This window comes from Orbicella faveolata, unplaced genomic scaffold, assembly GCF_042242905.1.
Source record: "Orbicella faveolata isolate gen_17 unplaced genomic scaffold, um_ofav_v1 contig_13, whole genome shotgun sequence".
Lineage (NCBI taxonomy): Eukaryota > Metazoa > Cnidaria > Anthozoa > Scleractinia > Merulinidae > Orbicella > Orbicella faveolata.
Genome location: NW_028301540.1, coordinates 17,945,496 through 17,967,477, shown reverse-complemented (window position 1 = coordinate 17,967,477; position 21,982 = coordinate 17,945,496). Strand labels below are relative to the sequence as shown.

Sequence of the window (21,982 nt, the reverse complement as noted above, 5' to 3'; positions counted from 1 at the left end):
TTTCATTTGTGCTTGAACCCCCCACCCCTCCGGAAATTCCATTTTAGTGTCACACTTTCCATTTAAAAAATGGGCTTTTGGAACCCCCCTCCCCCTTGGAATTTCCATTAACCTTCCTTGGGGTGGGTATGGATATTTTCTGGAACTACACAATAAAAAAAGAATGGTGCAATATTTTGGCTCTATTTTTATAAAATATTTCTCAAAACTATGTGCGTATCTGAAATGTCACAACCATGTTTACATACTCTCATCTAAACACACCTATTGACCAATGACAGCGCACGTAGTATCTCAGTTATTTATAAATGTAAGTGATATATGACCCATGTATTATCCCTTTACCCCCTAAGAGTGCAAATTGGCACACAAGGTCATAACTTTGTGAATATTTGATACATTTCTATGAATTTTTGCCATGAAAATTGTCTTGTGAAGATCGACTCATTGAAGTCATAAAATTTTGACTCCCTCCCATCCAAGACATGGTTGACCACCCCCAGAAGTTTTTAGTTCCTTTTTCGGGATGCAAATGGAATGCAAGACTTGTTTCATATCAAGCTATACACTAAGAGCAGCTAAATAAGCTATAGTTTAGGGGTATACCTAATATAGTAGAAGATTGATACATTTTTAAAGTCGGTCATTTTCCCATTTTAAAGCAATTTCTCTCAAAATGTCTACCTCCTTCATAGCTGCTGATGTCAATTCTTAAATAAGCTGATTAGTGGCTTTCAAATGGCATCTTGTACACAGGCAGAGTGTCTTTATTTGCCGATTTGGGAAAAACTGCCGTTCGCCTTAGGGGGTAAAGGGTTAAAAACTCAGTTCAGTGGCATCAAAATTGCCCCTCTTTACAGGCAATCCCATTTTCCATTTTCATAGCCAAATATTTGATCTTACAGTAGTTTTCTTTGTTTTGAAATCCATTCCTTGCATTTGGCCTTAAACAGCTAAGAGATTGATCTCCATTTTAGGGTGGAACAAACCAATTTGACAACTCATCTATAAACTCGACCATCGTTCCAATTTGTACTATGTGGATAATGTCACCATCCAGTTAGACAAATCCATGAATCTTGATCTAATAAAAGCCAAAACTCACGATTTTTATAACCTACTAGATACGAAAACCCACATGGTGGAACAGACTGGTCCAAAAAGACAGAACAAAAGTCTATCTATGAATGAAGGCTCCTGGAAAAAAAAAACCTTCTCCTCCCTCAAAAATTTATGTTAAGGTAAAAGTTAAGAGAATTTCAATTTAAATTCATCCATCACATTTTAGTTACCAAGAAAGAGTTACATTGCTATGGTATTAAATCAGATGACTGATGTACGTATTGCGCAGAAAAAAAGATTCTATGGACCACTCATTTAAAGACTGTGAATTTACAACTTCCTATTGACAAAACTGGGGTTTCTTCCTTCTGCAATTTTTTTTGGCCCAAAATAAGGGGGGTGGAGCCCTGGGCCTCTCCCCTAGATCTGCCACTGGTTTACTTTTTTCTTAGTATTCCTTTGCACGGGAATCTCTTAAAATACTGTATACTGAAATTTGTGAACAAGTAAACATACCGAGATATCACTATGAAATCTCTTGTTTTGGGCAACTTGAACAGCTGAAATCACCTACAGTATCGTGCAAAAGTAATGCAAATGAAATTCGTCGAAATTCGTTCTTTGTTCTCGCGAATTTTCCACGAATAGTTGTTGAATTTTCCAAAGATGTTTCGTGGGGTTCTAAGCGAAAAAATCATGATCTTTCTCAAAAATATGCGATAGCAAAATTCGAAGTAGCAAATTTCTGAGGTAACCAAACGAAAATTCGAGATAGCGAAATTCGAAGCAGCAAATATTTGTGATATGAACCGCCATGAATGACATCGCTGAACAAGCGTATGTAAATAAACGACACTCATATCGAAAATAGATTCAATGATCTGACAGTTTAATTAGCTATTTCCAACGAAAAAGTGATTGCATCACACAATGAAAAAAAAGCGATTAACTCACAAGTAATTCCTTAAACAGACTTGTAAACCTTGTTTTAGCAACTTTGATTTTCAAGCCCATGTATCAATCGGTAAAACTGGGTGCCAAATCCACAAGTAGGTCAAGTCTGTTGATGTGACAATGTTTACAGAAGCCCGCTTTCCCAAAACAAACAGCATAGAAATGAGACAGAACTTTTGCAGACAAAATTTTCATTTTATTAAACAAAACTCAAAAGCTCTAAAATGTCTTTTGCGTGTTTTTAGCCAGAGCAGTACATGTCTTGATCGGCTCCAGAGTCGAATCGTGCAAAACAGTCTTTGGATGTCTTACCTTGTGAACTGAATCCTTGCCAGGTTTAAAGGCAATAAGCTTATTTCAAGCATTTTCTGCTTCCATATTGACCGTAAGCATTATCAATAACAAAGATATTTGTTTTAGTTACATAAATATGCCAATTTCATGTGGAAAAAACTTGAAAGACTTGAAAAACCTTGTAAGCCTGAAAAATTAAGATACTCAATAAATTCTACGCTGTCATGGCACAAAATCTGTTTTGCGACATCATGTATAAAACAAGACGATCTGATAGATCTTATAACTGCACTTTTAAAATTTAACTGTTTTCTTAGTACTACAGTTGCAACGCAGTGCACATTCCAAAGCAGTCCGTGCAATTGATGATTCATTGATTACTGTTGACACCACATCACTTGATCAACACAAACTGTGCTATTGCACAATCGCTCTTAGCTGTTGTGAAATCTTTGATGACATAATATATCAAACACAAAAAACCGTGTTTGACCACATTTGCAAACACCGAGAAGAGAGTTGAAAATATGATGCGCAGTGGAGTAGTTTTGACGAACTTCGGAGTGTTTAGAAATGTGGAATGTAACACTAAGGAGAAAACAGAGAAATAAAATGGTAAAAATCTATGCTAATTAAGATCAGCTATCCAAACACCGTTACGGTCATGATTTCCTTTAAACTTGATGAATTATTAATGAGTTTGAGAAGTAATGGTCTTAATCTGGAAGTTCACTCTGGACACCCCAATGACTGATACGAAAAGGAAACGAGTGTCGCGCTATTAATAACGCTATTAATAAACAACTTTCTTCCTTAAAAGTCAAAATTTTATTTGTTTGCGCTATGTGTAAAGGACAAGCAAAGTAGTCACGTGAGCCACACAATCCGAGATTTAGGCTATCCACGTCTAATTTTAGAACTGCTGTTTTTTTTCCCCTAGCATGGACATAAATGCTGTGAAGTTCTGAAACGCTCCTGTTTACCTCAGCAAATATTTAATTTTCCTTCAGATCTCTTAACTCGTTATGGTGAAAGAGCCAAAGAATTCACTTCATTTGCCTAAACCCACAAGAAATACTCGCAAAATTGCAAATAAATTAATGACTGTTGCTTCTGGTGAAATAAACTTGTAAAGTAAACACGATCATATTTGTCACATAGGGAAAGTGAAAGCTGCAATGTCAGCACATTCCATGACTGACGTAATACCTTTTTAGCGTATTTATCATTCACTTCGAATCCAACGCTTCGATAAAACCAAAAGAAAATATATTTTACACACAATAAAGAAAACAATATCCGTAACATTATCCGTGTATTGATGTTTCAACAGCTTTTGGCGAATAAACATCACAGCTTACGTGATTCAAAATTTGGCCGAGAGGAAGTTTGGGTCTGGTCACTGACAAAACTAAAAGAAACAAGAAGATCTGTTAGATCTTAAAACCGCGCTTTTAAAATTTAACTATTTTCTTAGCACTACAGTTGCAACGCAGTGTACATTCGAAAGTAATCCTTGATGATTCATTGATTACTGTAGACATCACATCACTTGATCAACACAGACTGTACTATTGCACCATCAGTCGTAGCCGTTGCGAAATCTCCGATGACGTAATAGTGTTAATCTGGAACTTTCTTTGGGATATGTATGGGCATGAAGATACGAACACTATTAACAACAGCTTTCTTTCTTAAAAGTCAAGTTTAAATTTAATATTTTCCTTGAGTAAAGGGCTAGCAAAGAAGTCACACGAGTCACATAATTCAAGAATTGCGTTATCGACGGCTATCTTTAGTACGGTGGTTATTTCCCTACCAATGACGTAATCATTGCATGTCCTGACATGTTCTTTGCTTGGCTTGCAAATATTTCATTTTCCTTCCGATCTATGAACTCGCTGCGATGAAAGAGCCAAAGAATTTACTTCATTTGCCTAAAACCACAAGAAATACTCGCAAACTTGCAAATAAATTAATGACCGTCGCTTCTGGCGAAATAAACTTCCAAAGTAAACACGATCTTATTAGTCACGTAGCGAAAGTGAAAGCTGCAACGTTAACGCATTCCATGGCTGACGTAATACCTTTTTTTAGCGTATTTATTAATCCCTTTGAATCCAACGCTTCGATAAAACCAAAAGAAAATATATTTTACCCACAACAAAGGAAACAATATCCGTAAAATTATCCGTGTATTAATGTTTTAACAGCTTCTGGCGGAAAAAACATCACACGTTGCGTGACTCGGAATTTGGCCGAGCGGAGGTCTGCGTCTGGTCACCGACAAAAAAAAAAAAACAAGAAGATCTGTTAGATCTTATAACCGCGCTTTTAAAATTTAACTGTTTTCTTAGCACTACAGTCGCAACGCAGTGTACATTCCGAAGCAATCCTTGATGATTCATTGATTACTGTAGACACCACATTACTTGATCAACACAAACTCTATTATCGCGCTATCAGTCGTAGCCGTTGTGACATCTCCGATGACGTAGTATTCTTAATCTGGAACTTTCTTCGGGATATGTATGGGCATGAAGATACGAACACTATTACAAACCGCTTTCTTTCTTTAAAGTCACGATTAAATTTAATTGTTTTTTCACTTGAGTTAAGGGTTAGCAAAGAAGTCACACGAGTCACATAATTCAAGAATTGCGTTATCTACGGCTATCTTTAGTACGGTGGTTATTTCCCTACCAATGACGTAATCTTTGCACGTTCTGACACGTTCTTTGCTTGGCTTGCAAATATTTAATTTTCCTCCGATCTATGAACTGGCTGTGATGAAACAGTCAAAGGATTTACTTCATTTGCGTAAAACCACAAGAAATACTCACAAAATTACAAATAAATTAATGACCGTCGCTTCTGCCGAAATAAACTTGCAAAGTAAACACGATCGTATTTGTCACGTAGCGAAAGTGAAAGCTGCAACGTCAGCGCATTCCATGGCTGACGTAATACCTTTTTTCAGCGTATTTATTATTCCCTTTAAATCCAACGCTTTGATAAAACGAAAAGAAAATATATTTAACCCACAAAAAAGAAAACAATATCGGTAAAATTGTCCGTGTATTTATGTTTTAACAGCTTCTGGCGGAAAAAAATCACATGTTGCGTGACTCAAAGTTTGGCCGAGCGGAGGTCTGCGTCTGGTCACCGACAAAAAAAAAAAATAATAAACCACGGGTAAACCTAGAACCGCGCTCGGCCCATGGCCGCGCGGTTAACAAGATCTGTAAGATCTTATAACTGCGCATTTAAAATTTAGCTGTTTCCTTAGCACTACAGTCGCAACGCAGTGCACATTCCAAAGCAAAGTCCTTGATGATTCATTTATTACTGTAGACACCACACCACTTGATCAACACAAACTGTATTATTGCACCATTGCTCTTAGCCTTTGAGAAATCTAAAATAACCCGATCAATCTGTAGCACAACTGATGACAACGATTACACACGAACTGTTTAAGCCTCTTATTGCACCATCACTTGTAGCTATTGTGAAATTTCCAATCGCACCATTAGTAATAGCCGTTGTGAAATCTCCGATGACGTAATCGTCTTAATCTGGAACTTTCTTCGAAATATGTATGGGCATGAGCAATGCAAATGATGTGATAATAACACTATTAACAACAGCTTTCTGTCTTAAAAGTCACGATTAAATTTAATTTAAATTTAATTAATTTTTTCTATGAGTAGTCACACGAGTCACATAATTCAAGAATTACAAAATCCACGGCTATCTTTAGTACGGTGGTTATTTGCCTACCAATGATGTAATCCTTGCATGCTCTGACGTGTTCTTTGCTTGGCTTGCAAATATTTTATTTTTCTTCTGATCTCTGAACTCGCTTCAATATAGCAGCACAACAATTCACTTCTCATGTCTAAAAATATGAAAAATACTCGAAAAATTACAGTTAGAACAATCACTGTCACTCCTGACGAAATGAAAGTACAAAACAAGCACAATCTTATTCAACACGCTGCCCAAGAGAAAGTTGCAATGTCGACACATTCCATGAATGATGTAATTGCTTTTTATGTATTCAATACTTGCTTAGAATCAAGCGCTTCAATAACACAAAAAGGCAATGTATTTTGTACTAAATTAAAATAAAGAGTAAAATATTCATAAAATTTTCAGTACATTAACATTTTAACCAGCGTCGACAAAACCAGGATTGGATCGGACCGGACCGGATTGGACCGGATCGGACCAGATCGGACCGGATCACGGATCGGATCACGGATCGGATCACGGACCGGACCACGGACCGGATCACGGATCGGATCACGGACCGGACCACGGACCGGATCACGGATCGGATCACGGACCGGACCACGGACCGGATCACGGATCGGATCACGGATCGGATCACGGATCGGATCACGGAAAAAAAATTCAAAATTCAAAATTCAAGATTCAAAATTCAAAATTTTGTTGAGCAAATTACACTAGAGTGACTACTGTGAGCAGAACGTTTTATTTAATTCAGGTGTGATATTCCTTTATTCTTTTATAATATCAAGCCAACTGGGAGCTGGTCACAGATGAATTTTTTTCAGGCTGTTGGGTTTTGATTGCGATGATCAATCATGTCTTCATATCTTTCTCCGCAGTTCAGATAAATGATATTTCGTATGTTCGCTTGCATCAAAGGTAAACTGTCATAAAACGCGTCAGCATGGTAATAATAGGACGAACGTATGAATCGAAACACAAAAACTAAAAACACGAATAATATTAAATACCTGATGATTTCAAACAATTTCCGTTTCTGAGACAAGTCTATACTTTTACAAGATATGAGTTTGGAATACGATATTTCGTACCGGAATAAAACGAAACAGACCATTTGTATTTCAAGGAAATATAGCTGTTTTACAAAAAAATATAGGAATAACATCGATAGTGTGAACGATAACGCAACCCGAGAATAGACAACATTTTAGGAGTTACGTCACGATTTTTTAAGTCATTTTTAAGGTCGTAAAGAGTTGCCTTTATATGGAATAAAACCTTAAGAATGGCTGACTGTAAGGATCGAGAAACGCCGGTCAACGTCCCATTTGGCAAATCGCTCATATTTTGCCCAAAGATACCCTAAAGTGACCTAATTCTAAAAATCATATTTAAAGGTTCCAGCGAATTTTTATTTTTCAGAAATTCGCGAAAATTTGAAAGCGCGGTCAAAGTGCGGTTTTTGGTGTAATAAAATGACCGAAACAAGGTGCGAGGACGAAGCGCTGCTAAAGTCTTAAAATAATTTCAATTGACTTCAAACTTCACACAAATGTGGAACAACCACTCTAATTTATTCCTCGTTTTAAACTAATCTCAGAGATGTCGATATAGTGGTTTTCCGAATCATTTTAAAAACACCTATGAAGCGTGTGAAAAATAACGGCAAAATATAGGTCATGTTTAACAGCATCAAAATGCATCTGGTACCTCACTTTCCGATTATTTTACTTTACAGCCTTAAAATATCATTATTAAGCATATACTATGCCAAGTTTCATGCTCGAACTCGCAGTAGTTCCCTTTGAGAAAAACGAAAATCTATGTCAATGTGTTGGGCGCAAATAACACAATCATTATACACGAACAAGAGACAAATCAATTTCAACGGTGAAAGTAAAAGGCTGTCATTAATTAAAATCCCGTCAATTCACTGCTATCAGTAGAAACATAATGTCCACTACATAAACACTGTTTTTAGACGTTTTAGGAACATTGCGCGTTAACTTTCTTTGATTTCCTGTCCGCCGTCATGTCTAGTTTGTCATCGCGTGTATTTCGTGTAAACAGCACTCTGAATGGTTGTCATAACAAACGCAAGAGATTTCCTGGAACATTAATGTTTTCGATTCAGCAAAACGCTTTAAGTTCGTTAAGACACAATAATGGGCCAACTTGGAATGCTGTTTAGCATTAAGGACGTTAAAGGACTGTAAATTAATCGAGTTGAAATATCTTGAAGCAAATCAAAATCAAGCCCTTATTCTAATTTGGTAAACAGCCGATCTCTGTTCAAGTTCAAGAAGTCGAGAGGTTAATCCGGCAATGTATCACCGGTGCAACAACAAAATCAAACCGAGGTCATCAAAAGTGTAAGTTTAAAAGTGTAGTGGCAAGTTTCAAATAAATTTCGCCTATACAAATTGGAAGCAAGAGGTGAAACGGTCTGACCCGAAACAAATAAACAAAGTATTAATACGACTAATTTAATCCGAAAATGTTACAGAAAACATACCTAAAAGCCGTCGATACCCCTCAATACCACTCCACATTGCCTTAAAGAGCCCAAGCTTTCTGCTGTAAGAATCATGGGCCTCATGAATCTGTTTTTACTATATCGGCAACCATGCTTCGGGGCTGATATTCGAGACTTAGTAAAAGTTGTCACACAACCGTACGAGCAGCCCAATCACGCTTTCACTGCTCTTGCGCAAATGTTCAACATTTCGCGATTTACATAAACGGATTACAAGTTTAAAGTAGTGACAGTAGATTGAAATGTGCTTTTTAAAGCTGTCCTACCCAGGAGCAATTATTTGTTGTTCTTGAATGGCTCTTAGGTGTACCTACAGTCCGGCGGAGAGGGGGGAGGGGGGTACTCCGGGAAAGGTCGGATATCAGTATGCCGTGGAAGATTAAGTGGTCTCCAACTCTTAACGCCAACACTGAAACACCAGATGATTCTCGAAGTATCACAGGGATCACTAAGCTAAATAATTTTGAGTTTAGCTCCGCTGAGTCAATTACCTGTTGGCGAGCATATTGCATTGACCGTGGACAGGTGGGAAAACAGTTCAAGCGGAAAAGCCCGTTGCACATTGTAATTTAGCGTTGTCCAACACGCAATCGGTCTGGTTGTAATGCTAGTCGTATCTGATAAAATCTCAAGGTTTCTTTCGACACGTGCTGGGGTGACGTACTACTAGATGGGCGTGGCAGGGAGCCACGAGTCAAGTCAGTCAACTCCCAAAGCTTAACAGAAGAGTGATAGTGAACCACTGGTGGAAGGACTGCAGATTGTCCCTACGTTTTACCCTGATAGGCCTCTGTGTTATTCTAATGAACTGATGCTGTTACAATGATACTATGTAGCTTTATGAACACGCTAATGGTCAAGGGTTTCTTTTTCAGTGTAAAAGAATCATAAATCAGTAGTTCTTTGTGAAAAGCTATTTTAAGGAAAGGAGGCTGTTCGCAATATCTATGTTTTCCAATGTTCTAGAATGATTAGTTTGTTAACGCACTGTTGCGCTGCGTCTGCACGCAGTGTCGGAAACAAACTACATTAGATCATCTGTTTTTAAGTTGATAAAGGTAAATTAACCGCTTCAGCGAATTTGGAAAGGGTGACGATTCCAACCTCATTCCCAGAGAGGTTGAGACGATTCGGCCGTTAGTTTTTCCTCTAAAGGGTCTTCCTCCTCTACTCCCGCTCCCGCCCTACAAAAATTTAACGATCCTCCCCCCCCCCCACCCCCCCGCCGCAAGAGATGTTGCTAAATATCGAAGAAACCAAACACCGACAGTTCCTAAGAATACTTCCGGCAAGTGCAGTTGTTAGTAAAATACTTCAGAAGCGCCGAGGATGGAGTTTTTCCGCGCACGAGTGAGAGAGGTATATCTAGTTCCATGTCTTCGCAACCGCACCGTAGCAAAGGCAGTTTCAGGTTCTTTAGGCCAATGCGGAATTTTGCTATAAGATACGATTTCTGCTGGTCACTGACTGTCCTGAAAGCCTAACCCTCTTTTAGAGCAACAATGACTTCTTGGTGACCTATTGTGGCTTTGAGTTAAGCGCCAACGCTTGCTCCAAGCAGGGTTTGTAGCACATTTTGGCTATGGTCATAAGGGAATGTCTCTCCACGGACTGAGTACATTTCTCCAGAGACAAGTGCCTCTCTAAAGTAGACAGCATATGAAAGACACGAATGCAGCCGCCTTGAAGACATTAATACATCCCTGCCGTACATAGTTTCTATCCTCTATCCAGGGAAACATCAGCAGACGCTTCCTCGGTCACACCCGTTGACAATGGTACTGATGTTAAGGTTGCAGTGTTCGTACCTTTTTAGAAAATGACCTTAAGTCTCCTTCAGAGAACGATGCTTTCAGCAGAAATACAGAAAGAGCGATGTCTGACTAAATAGCAAAAGAAACCTTAACCATTAGCATGATCATAAAGCTACATCATGATAGTATCATTATAACAGCATCAGTTCATTAGAATAACACAGAGGCCTATCAGGGTAAAGCGTGGGGACAATCTGCAGTCCTTCCACCAGTGGTTCACTATCACTCTTCTGTTAAGCTTTGGGAGTTGACTGACTTGACTCGTGGCTCCCTGCCACGCCCATCTAGTAGTATGCCACCCCAGTATGTGTCGAAAGAAAACTTGAGATTTTATCAAATGCGATTAGCATTACAACCAGACCGATTGCGTGTTGGACAACGCTAAATTACAATGTGCAACGGGCTTTTCCGCGTGAACTGTTTTCCCACCTGTCCACGGTCAATGCAATATGCTCGCCAACAGGTAATTGACTCAGCGGAGCTAAACTCAAAATTATTTAGCTTAGTGATCCCTGTGATACTTCGAGAATCATCTGGTGTTTCAGTGTTGGCGTTAAGAGTTGGAGACCACTTAATCTTCCACGGCATACTGATATCCGACCTTTCCCGGAGTACCCCCCTCCCCCCTCTCCGCCGGACTGTAGGTACACCTAAGAGCCATTCAAGAACAACAAATAATTGCTCCTGGGTAGGACAGCTTTAAAAAGCACATTTCAATCTACTGTCACTACTTTAAACTTGTAATCCGTTTATGTAAATCGCGAAATGTTGAACATTTGCGCAAGAGCAGTGAAAGCGTGATTGGGCTGCTCGTACGGTTGTGTGACAACTTTTACTAAGTCTCGAATATCAGCCCCGAAGCATGGTTGCCGATATAGTAAAAACAGATTCATGAGGCCCATGATTCTTACAGCAGAAAGCTTGGGCTCTTTAAGGCAATGTGGAGTGGTATTGAGGGGAATCGACGGCTTTTAGGTATGTTTTCTGTAACATTTTCGGATTAAATTAGTCGTATTAATACTTTGTTTATTTGTTTCGGGTCAGACCGTTTCACTCCTTGCTTCCAATTTATATAGGCGAAATTTATTTGAAACTTGCCACTACACTTTTAAACTTACACTTTTGATGACCTCGGTTTGATTTTGTTGTTGCACCGGTGATACATTGCCGGATTAACCTCTCGACTTCTTGAACTTGAACAGAGATCGGCTGTTTACCAAATTAGAATAAGGGCTTGATTTTGATTTGCTTCAAGATATTTCAACTCGATTAATTTACAGTCCTTTAACGTCCTTAATGCTAAACAGCATTCCAAGTTGGCCCATTATTGTGTCTTAACGAACTTAAAGCGTTTTGCTGAATCGAAAACATTAATGTTCCAGGAAATCTCTTGCGTTTGTTATGACAACCATTCAGAGTGCTGTTTACACGAAATACACGCGATGACAAACTAGACATGACGGCGGACAGGAAATCAAAGAAAGTTAACGCGCAATGTTCCTAAAACGTCTAAAAACAGTGTTTATGTAGTGGACATTATGTTTCTACTGATAGCAGTGAATTGACGGGATTTTAATTAATGACAGCCTTTTACTTTCACCGTTGAAATTGATTTGTCTCTTGTTCGTGTATAATGATTGTGTTATTTGCGCCCAACACATTGACATAGATTTTCGTTTTTCTCAAAGGGAACTACTGCGAGTTCGAGCATGAAACTTGGCATAGTATATGCTTAATAATGATATTTTAAGGCTGTAAAGTAAAATAATCGGAAAGTGAGGTACCAGATGCATTTTGATGCTGTTAAACATGACCTATATTTTGCCGTTATTTTTCACACGCTTCATAGGTGTTTTTAAAATGATTCGGAAAACCACTATATCGACATCTCTGAGATTAGTTTAAAACGAGGAATAAATTAGAGTGGTTGTTCCACATTTGTGTGAAGTTTGAAGTCAATTGAAATTATTTTAAGACTTTAGCAGCGCTTCGTCCTCGCACCTTGTTTCGGTCATTTTATTACACCAAAAACCGCACTTAGACCGCGCTTTCAAATTTTCGCGAATTTCTGAAAAATAAAAATTCGCTGGAACCTTTAAATATGATTTTTAGAATTAGGTCACTTTAGGGTATCTTTGGGCAAAATATGAGCGATTTGCCAAATGGGACGTTGACCGGCGTTTCTCGATCCTAACAGTCAGCCATTCTTAAAATGATCGTGTTCTAGGATAGAAAGCACTTAAGAGGCAAGAACAAATCAAAACGGAATGAGGATCGTTAAGGATGACAAATGACGAACTTGAAAAACTAGGCTAGGTTTTTCAAGATGCGCAAATCGTGACCTAGCTCCTTTAAAGCAAGTCATGTCCTTAAGCTTTCGTACGTAAGCTTTCTCATTAACTGTAACGCTAACTGTAACGCTGACATCTGACACGAAAAAGTAGCCGAGAATTAGCTACTGATACTAACAACAATTTCAAAAACGAGAGTGGGAGGTTTACGCAATCTTCAAGCCAACTAACGTTCAAATATAACTACATCTGCCTGTTCATTACAATTTAAATTCGTCGTAAATCAGGCGCTTATGTGGCTTTTTAAATGACCTCTTGTCATTCTCTGTAATTAACATGTCATTGCGTCAAATTCGGGATTCTTATTTTTATTTAACATATTTTAGTTTTTCACTTTTATTTTTTATTTATCATTATCTTGTAAACGATTTGATCTTTCTTTCTTCAAAACGTTTTTTTTTTCTGTGATCCGATCCGCGATCCGATCCGCGATCCGATCCGCGATCCGATCCGTGATCCGGTCCGGTCCGGTCCGGTCCGGTCCGATCCTCGTTTTGTCGACGCCGCATTTTAACAGCTTTTTGCGAATAAACATCATAACTTGTCTGATCCAAAAACCCGCCGAGCATTTGGCTGAGTGGAAGTTTGGGTCTGGTCATTGATAAAACTTAAAAAAAAAAATCCTGTGCAGAGCAAGAACCCCGCTGTTTAAAACAAAATCGAACGATCCCAATTTTCCACACTCAACATTTTACATATTGATTTTCCAAACAGCTCATTTTCCACTCTCCTCATTTTCCATACTCCTTATTTTCCACACTCCTCATTTTCCATACTCCTCATTTTTCATATTCCTTATTTTCCACATTTCTCATTTTTTGCTCTCCTCTTTTTCCATACTCCTAATTTTCCATACTCCTCATTTTCCACACGTCTCATTTTCCATACTCCTCATTTTCCACTCTTCTCATTTTCCAAACTCCTCATTTTCCACACTCCTCATTTCCATACTCCTCATTTTCCACACTCCTCATTTTCCACACTCCTCATTTTCCACATTCCTAGTAGTATATAGGGGATTACACAAATAACGTTTCGCAGAGGGAGAAGTATTTCCCTGTTTTTCAATCCCCAGCTTAAGTCCGAACCTCACAAGCTCGGTTCGGTTAAACCAGGGGGCTGCAAACGGGGAAATGCTGAGTCCCTCTTTGAAACATTATTTGTGTAATCCCCTATATACTACTTACAACAAAGGAGGAGCATAATTGGAAACAAGCGAGCCCGCTGTTATAGGAGCGCATTTTTTTTTTTTTCGACAACCATTTTTGGAGAAAGGACACATCTTTTGGTTGCAAAAAGTACAAGGTCTAGGATCTGCGAACAAATACCGTTTTGTAGAGAGCTATTTACCTCGCAAGCTTGGTTGTCGAAAGTGCGCCCAATTCGAGCGCATTTTTTTTTTTTCGACAACCAATTTTTCGACAACCATTTTTGGAGAAAGGACACATCTTTTGGTTGCAAAATGGACGCAGGTATTTGGGGAGAACAAATTTTCGGTTGTCGAAAGTGCGCACAATTAGACAATAGATGCAAAAACAGAACAAACATGGTTTTGCAAGAAATACTTGTGGATTTCGACAACCAAGCAACAGTTCTCCAACCTTCCAATCTTTTAGCTCTATTTTTCCCAAGAGCCAAAGACGCAGCAGAAGCAGTCGAAGACGACGATGCAGCAGCAGACAAAAGCCCAGCAAATACAGCGACAAAACAAGCCTTCGAAAGCGAAGACGCAGCAGCAGACGAAGACGCAGCAAAAACAGCGACAAAACAAACCTTCGAAAGCGAAGACGCAGCAACAGACAAAGACGAAGACGCAGCAAACACAGCGACAAAACAAACCTTCGAAAGCGAAGAAGCAGCAAAACAAACCTTCGGAAGCGCAGACACAGCAGACACAGCAGCAGACGAAGACGCAGCAAACACAGCAAACATAGCGACAAGAGAAACCTTCCGAAGCATGGGGCTCAGATGCGAAAAAAACGTCGCAGAGCACCTTCTTCTGGAAAACGCGTACCAAAGCAACCTGTTGTTCGACATTTCCAAGGTAGACTATCTGAAAGGGAACCTCGGTAGCACGAATTTGCGCCCGCTGGAGGGTCTGCCGGCATTCGTAGACGACATATTTGTCTTTGGCTACGTTTCTCGAGAGGAGTGCGTCTTCCAGAGAGGAAAACTGTGCTGCACAAGTGGGGAGAAGGGGGCGGCAAAACTAGTGGTGGCGAGCATCGCGAACGCTTTGGAAAGAGCCCTGGGGAAAAGGGGCTACATGCAGACGTCCCTCGTGCACACGGTCGCGGTCGGAGAAGCTGCAACCAGCACAATCCGCGCAACAATTGCGAAAATCGAGAAGGACACACTCTACAGGGCGAAAGGAAAATGGAAAGAAATCCACCCGAAAAAAGAGATTGCCGGGTATTTCGTGGCGAAATGCGATGTTTCCGAAATCCCTCTGGAGGATATCCACAGCAGTCTGCATGTTTTCGAAAAATGTCTGGAGGGCTATGGCTACGGAATCTACAGCATAGACTACACGCAGGATTTTTCAGGAGTTCTGGATCGCGAAGCGCTTGTGGCCCACCTTGGTTTTCGAAAGGCGGGGGATTTCTGCACGGCAATCGCCAAAGAACAGCCGACGATTCTAGAAAACACAAAAACCGTCGGGAAGCACGTCTGCACCTGGATAGCGACACCCGAGGAAGGGCGCACAGCACGCACAAAAATATACAACAAAGTCGTGTCGAATTTCGAGGCAGGAGAAATCCGCGAACCTGTTGGCGGCCATCTGGCAGACTACGCCGACTGCCCCAACCCACACCTCCGCCAAACCTTCCTACACCCGGATGTGTAAGCCCGAGGGTGCACACGCATCGAAGTCTCTCTGTACGCGCCCCCACGGTACGAACTTTCGAGCAAGAAAGCCACAGACTACATCGGGAAAGTTTTGGAGCAAGTTTCCACCGAAGACGAGGAGGACGGCGTATTCGTGGTCCAACCACCCAGCAAACAGTGGCAAAACCTTGTCAAAAACCTGGATCGGTTTCTGGTTCTCGCGGACAGACCGCAAGGAAATATCTTTGTTGGCTGGTACGCGCACACAGGGACAGGAAGAATTTCGGGGGTCCACGTACTCCCCACACCAGCGAAAGTGCGAGACGAAGCAAAGTGGGAAAAAGCTATCTTGTGGGCCGCGGGGGACTTTGGTTTTCGAAACTGTCCAATTTTTCGGGTAGACATCCTGTCCGCAGACGAAGAAGGGGTGGAGCTAGGCCCGCTCCGTTGCTACACGAAAGACGAAAACGCTCGCACAATACTCGCCGCGAGCAAAAAACCAACACAGCTCCACCCAAACGGGGGCGACCCGTCGGAGCTTCTACCGCCAACAGACAAAGTTGTGTGGGAATGGCGGGACAAAAAATGCCACGCAATCGGCAACGATTCTTCGAAATACGAGCTCCAAGAAATACAAGAAATCGCAGAACAGCGCAAAATATCCGCACTTTCGACAAGAAACAGAGAAAAAGTTCTTGCAGAGGTTTGGCACGCCCGCACAGCCGAGGAGTGGAGACGAGAGATTTGGCAAAGAGAAGAAAAACAGCGAAAAAAAGAGGAGGAAGCGGCAAAGGCTCGAGTAGCGGAAATTGCCAACCTGCGAAAGTACGCCGAAGCGAAGAAAAAAATCCAAGCAAAAAGCTGGGAGATTCGTGCAACAGTGGTTGGCACTCTGTCTGGTGCGACAAAAAAAGTTGTGGAATTGCCAGCAGGCAGAAAATGGGATGTCCTAGGTTTTCGAGGCAAAGAAGACAAAGTCCGTGTTGTATTGCGGCATGGGAAAGAAGCGGCAGTTGCTGTTTGGGCGACAAAAGGTTTGCAAAAAATCCTTGTAGAATATGTGGACAGCTTCCGTTCGGACGAGAAAGACAGCACTGGTCGGCAGCTTTTCTGGCTAGTGTCTTTCACAGGTGTCGAAAAATTTGGAGGGTTGGTGCTGCGAATCGAACCTTCGAAAACTTTCAAAAACTGGGAAGGAAAAACCATCATGTGGAACCCCATACAAGTGGTATCCGCGCCAGACAGCGGAAGACTTGCATTCTTGCGGGCTCTAGGATCAAAATGCGAGGAGTACGAAGCCCTTCGTGTGGAATTGGCCAAAAACTGTCTGCAGAAAATCCCCGCGCCGGGAAACAAAACGGCGAGAAAAACAACAGACTTGCCGGAAGGGGAGTACATATGCAAACGTTTCGCTACTACAACCTTTCGAAACTCCTTGCGGACCATTCTGTTCTTGCTCCCGCTCGGAGAAGATGGGGAACCGGCAACAGACGAAGAAACTCCAACACACGGAGTCTTTCTAGAAAAAGAGATAGCGGCGATGGGCGGCATCGAAGCGCTAGAAAAAAGAAAAACCCCATTGCGTTGCTTGCTTGGCGAGGAGAAGACAACACCGAGCAAGAGAAAGTGCCGCAGAGTTGCGATAGCGTAGCCTTCTACACGGGGACAATAGTTCCGCCTTCGAAGCAGAAAGCAAAGTCTCCATCGCAAGCAACAACAAAGAGTTCTCCAAGATTCCAGTCCAACCATTTTTTCGCTGTCTCCGAGTCGATATGGCCTACAATGTGCGCCGATTTGTTTTCCAACGAAGAGACAAACTCGCAAAGAGCGGACCAATCCTTCCAGCAAACCTTTTTTTCTTCCAGCTGCTGGTATTTTTTCTCGCATGCACGGAATTGTTCGAATCGGAAACGTGGAAGCTGTCCTTCTTTTCGAACAAGTTCCATTGCGTATATACTTGTGTTGCTTCTCTCCAAGCGCCGCGACACTTTCTGTTCTACAACATCGTACGAACTCCTTTGCGCACAGCCAACGGCTCTTTTTGTGGTGGAAGGTACTTTTTTTCGGTGGCGTGTCGCTCTGTGCAGCCTTCCACTTTTCCAGTTTTTGAGATCCACATAGCCACAGAAGAAGGGCAACACCACCAAGCCCCAAAACAAGTCCAACCGCTTCCACAACACCAAAAACAGCAGACATTGTCGCACTGGCTGCACCAACAATTCTATCGGTTTTTTCGCGCACAGCGTTGCTATTTTTCTCTATGCTCTGCAGGATTCCATCTTTCGTTTCTTCCACACCCACTTCCAGCCCACGCAAATCTGCACCGATGTGTTCCACATCTTCGAAATGGCTCTCTTGCAACCCCCATAAAAGAGCCATATTTTTTTGCAAGTCGTGCACATTGTCCAAGATCTGGTACAAAAGCTCGCTAGTTTGCTCTGTTTTTGTTTCCGCAGCTTGTTTCGGTTCTATTGCAGCGGCTTGTTTCGGTTCGATTGCAGCGGCTTCTTTCCAAATCCTGTATAGCTTTGTTGTGCCAATCCCGAAGCGCTTCCGGATCGATGCGGGCGACTCCTTTCCCCGCGCGGCAACGATTTCTCGAATTTCTTCGGCAGAAAGCTTTTTTGCAGGAGGCATGTTTGCAAATATAGCAGTATGTGCAGAATCCCAAATGGAAACAACTAGTGTCTTGTTTGTGCAGAATTCCAAATGGAAACAACTGGTGTCTTGTTTGTTTGTGCAGCAATTCCCCCGATTTTTTCTTAGCATTTGCATAGTATTTGTTCACTATTTTCTTAGCATTGCACAACATTTTGTATACTGGAAGGGGAATTGCTGCACAAACAAACAAGACACCAGAAGGACAGCTTCCACGTTTCCGATTCGAACAATTCCGTGCATGCGAGAAAAAATACCAGCAGCTGGAAGAAAAAAAGGTTTGCTGGAAGGATTGGTCCGCTCTTTGCGAGTTTGTCTCTTCGTTGGAAAACAAATCGGCGCACATTGTAGGCCATATCGACTCGGAGACAGCGAAAAAATGGTTGGACTGGAATCTTGGAGAACTCTTTGTTGTTGCTTGCGATGGAGACTTTGCTTTCTGCTTCGAAGGCGGAACTATTGTCCCCGTGTAGAAGGCTACGCTATCGCAACTCTGCGGCACTTTCTCTTGCTCGGTGTTGTCTTCTCCTCGCCAAGCAAGCAACGCAATGGGGTTTTTCTTTTTTCTAGCGCTTCGATGCCGCCCATCGCCGCTATCTCTTTTTCTAGAAAGACTCCGTGTGTTGGAGTTTCTTCGTCTGTTGCCGGTTCCCCATCTTCTCCGAGCGGGAGCAAGAACAGAATGGTCCGCAAGGAGTTTCGAAAGGTTGTAGTAGCGAAACGTTTGCATATGTACTCCCCTTCCGGCAAGTCTGTTGTTTTTCTCGTCGTTTTGTTTCCCGGCGCGGGGATTTTCTGCAGACAGTTTTTGGCCAATTCCACACGAAGGGCTTCGTACTCCTCGCATTTTGATCCTAGAGCCCGCAAGAATGCAAGTCTTCCGCTGTCTGGCGCGGATACCACTTGTATGGGGTTCCACATGATGGTTTTTCCTTCCCAGTTTTTGAAAGTTTTCGAAGGTTCGATTCGCAGCACCAACCCTCCAAATTTTTCGACACCTGTGAAAGACACTAGCCAGAAAAGCTGCCGACCAGTGCTGTCTTTCTCGTCCGAACGGAAGCTGTCCACATATTCTACAAGGATTTTTTGCAAACCTTTTGTCGCCCAAACAGCAACTGCCGCTTCTTTCCCATGCCGCAATACAACACGGACTTTGTCTTCTTTGCCTCGAAAACCTAGGACATCCCATTTTCTGCCTGCTGGCAATTCCACAACTTTTTTTGTCGCACCAGACAGAGTGCCAACCACTGTTGCACGAATCTCCCAGCTTTTTGCTTGGATTTTTTTCTTCGCTTCGGCGTACTTTCGCAGGTTGGCAATTTCCGCTACTCGAGCCTTTGCCGCTTCCTCCTCTTTTTTTCGCTGTTTTTCTTCTCTTTGCCAAATCTCTCGTCTCCACTCCTCGGCTGTGCGGGCGTGCCAAACCTCTGCAAGAACTTTTTCTCTGTTTCTTGTCGAAAGTGCGGATATTTTGCGCTGTTCTGCGATTTCTTGTATTTCTTGGAGCTCGTATTTCGAAGAATCGTTGCCGATTGCGTGGCATTTTTTGTCCCGCCATTCCCACACAACTTTGTCTGTTGGCGGTAGAAGCTCCGACGGGTCGCCCCCGTTTGGGTGGAGCTGTGTTGGTTTTTTGCTCGCGGCGAGTATTGTGCGAGCGTTTTCGTCTTTCGTGTAGCAACGGAGCGGGCCTAGCTCCACCCCTTCTTCGTCTGCGGACAGGATGTCTACCCGAAAAATTGGACAGTTTCGAAAACCAAAGTCCCCCGCGGCCCACAAGATAGCTTTTTCCCACTTTGCTTCGTCTCGCACTTTCGCTGGTGTGGGGAGTACGTGGACCCCCGAAATTCTTCCTGTCCCTGTGTGCGCGTACCAGCCAACAAAGATATTTCCTTGCGGTCTGTCCGCGAGAACCAGAAACCGATCCAGGTTTTTGACAAGGTTTTGCCACTGTTTGCTGGGTGGTTGGACCACGAATACGCCGTCCTCCTCGTCTTCGGTGGAAACTTGCTCCAAAACTTTCCCGATGTAGTCTGTGGCTTTCTTGCTCGAAAGTTCGTACCGTGGGGGCGCGTACAGAGAGACTTCGATGCGTGTGCACCCTCGGGCTTACACATCCGGGTGTAGGAAGGTTTGGCGGAGGTGTGGGTTGGGGCAGTCGGCGTAGTCTGCCAGATGGCCGCCAACAGGTTCGCGGATTTCTCCTGCCTCGAAATTCGACACGACTTTGTTGTATATTTTTGTGCGTGCTGTGCGCCCTTCCTCGGGTGTCGCTATCCAGGTGCAGACGTGCTTCCCGACGGTTTTTGTGTTTTCTAGAATCGTCGGCTGTTCTTTGGCGATTGCCGTGCAGAAATCCCCCGCCTTTCGAAAACCAAGGTGGGCCACAAGCGCTTCGCGATCCAGAACTCCTGAAAAATCCTGCGTGTAGTCTATGCTGTAGATTCCGTAGCCATAGCCCTCCAGACATTTTTCGAAAACATGCAGACTGCTGTGGATATCCTCCAGAGGGATTTCGGAAACATCGCATTTCGCCACGAAATACCCGGCAATCTCTTTTTTCGGGTGGATTTCTTTCCATTTTCCTTTCGCCCTGTAGAGTGTGTCCTTCTCGATTTTCGCAATTGTTGCGCGGATTGTGCTGGTTGCAGCTTCTCCGACCGCGACCGTGTGCACGAGGGACGTCTGCATGTAGCCCCTTTTCCCCAGGGCTCTTTCCAAAGCGTTCGCGATGCTCGCCACCACTAGTTTTGCCGCCCCCTTCTCCCCACTTGTGCAGCACAGTTTTCCTCTCTGGAAGACGCACTCCTCTCGAGAAACGTAGCCAAAGACAAATATGTCGTCTACGAATGCCGGCAGACCCTCCAGCGGGCGCAAATTCGTGCTACCGAGGTTCCCTTTCAGATAGTCTACCTTGGAAATGTCGAACAACAGGTTGCTTTGGTACGCGTTTTCCAGAAGAAGGTGCTCTGCGACGTTTTTTTCGCATCTGAGCCCCATGCTTCGGAAGGTTTCTCTTGTCGCTATGTTTGCTGTGTTTGCTGCGTCTTCGTCTGCTGCTGTGTCTGCTGTGTCTGCGCTTCCGAAGGTTTGTTTTGCTGCTTCTTCGCTTTCGAAGGTTTGTTTTGTCGCTGTGTTTGCTGCGTCTTCGTCTTTGTCTGTTGCTGCGTCTTCGCTTTCGAAGGTTTGTTTTGTCGCTGTTTTTGCTGCGTCTTCGTCTGCTGCTGCGTCTTCGCTTTCGAAGGCTTGTTTTGTCGCTGTATTTGCTGGGCTTTTGTCTGCTGCTGCATCGTCGTCTTCGACTGCTTCTGCTGCGTCTTTGGCTCTTGGGAAAAATAGAGCTAAAAGATTGGAAGGTTGGAGAACTGTTGCTTGGTTGTCGAAATCCACAAGTATTTCTTGCAAAACCATGTTTGTTCTGTTTTTGCATCTATTGTCTAATTGTGCGCACTTTCGACAACCGAAAATTTGTTCTCCCCAAATACCTGCGTCCATTTTGCAACCAAAAGATGTGTCCTTTCTCCAAAAATGGTTGTCGAAAAATTGGTTGTCGAAAAAAAAAAAATGCGCTCGAATTGGGCGCACTTTCGACAACCAAGCTTGCGAGGTAAATAGCTCTCTACAAAACGGTATTTGTTCGCAGATCCTAGACCTTGTACTTTTTGCAACCAAAAGATGTGTCCTTTCTCCAAAAATGGTTGTCGAAAAAAAAAAAAATGCGCTCC

At 42.5% G+C, this 21,982-nt stretch overlaps 2 protein-coding genes across 2 annotated transcripts; one reads left to right on the top strand and one right to left on the bottom strand.

Moving 5' to 3' along the window:
• The first annotated feature begins 13,995 nt into the window (after nt 1-13,995).
• Nucleotides 13,996-15,636, top strand: LOC149115423 (uncharacterized). The gene has a single exon (XM_089284920.1). The coding sequence runs from the start codon at nt 14,233-14,235 to the stop codon at nt 15,616-15,618; it is 1,386 nt and encodes a 461-aa protein (XP_089141046.1). The 5' UTR covers nt 13,996-14,232; the 3' UTR covers nt 15,619-15,636.
• Nucleotides 15,637-20,348: 4,712 nt separating this feature from the next.
• LOC149115422 (uncharacterized) lies at nt 20,349-21,982 on the bottom strand. The gene has a single exon (XM_089284919.1). The coding sequence runs from the start codon at nt 21,750-21,752 to the stop codon at nt 20,367-20,369; it is 1,386 nt and encodes a 461-aa protein (XP_089141045.1). The 5' UTR covers nt 21,753-21,982; the 3' UTR covers nt 20,349-20,366.

Bases quoted from the DNA above. Each gene is read 5' to 3' on its own strand.
- LOC149115423 (XM_089284920.1), top strand. From the start codon at position 14,233: ATGGACGCAGGTATTTGGGGAGAACAAATTTTCGGTTGTCGAAAGTGC.
- LOC149115422 (XM_089284919.1), bottom strand. From the start codon at position 21,752: ATGGACGCAGGTATTTGGGGAGAACAAATTTTCGGTTGTCGAAAGTGC.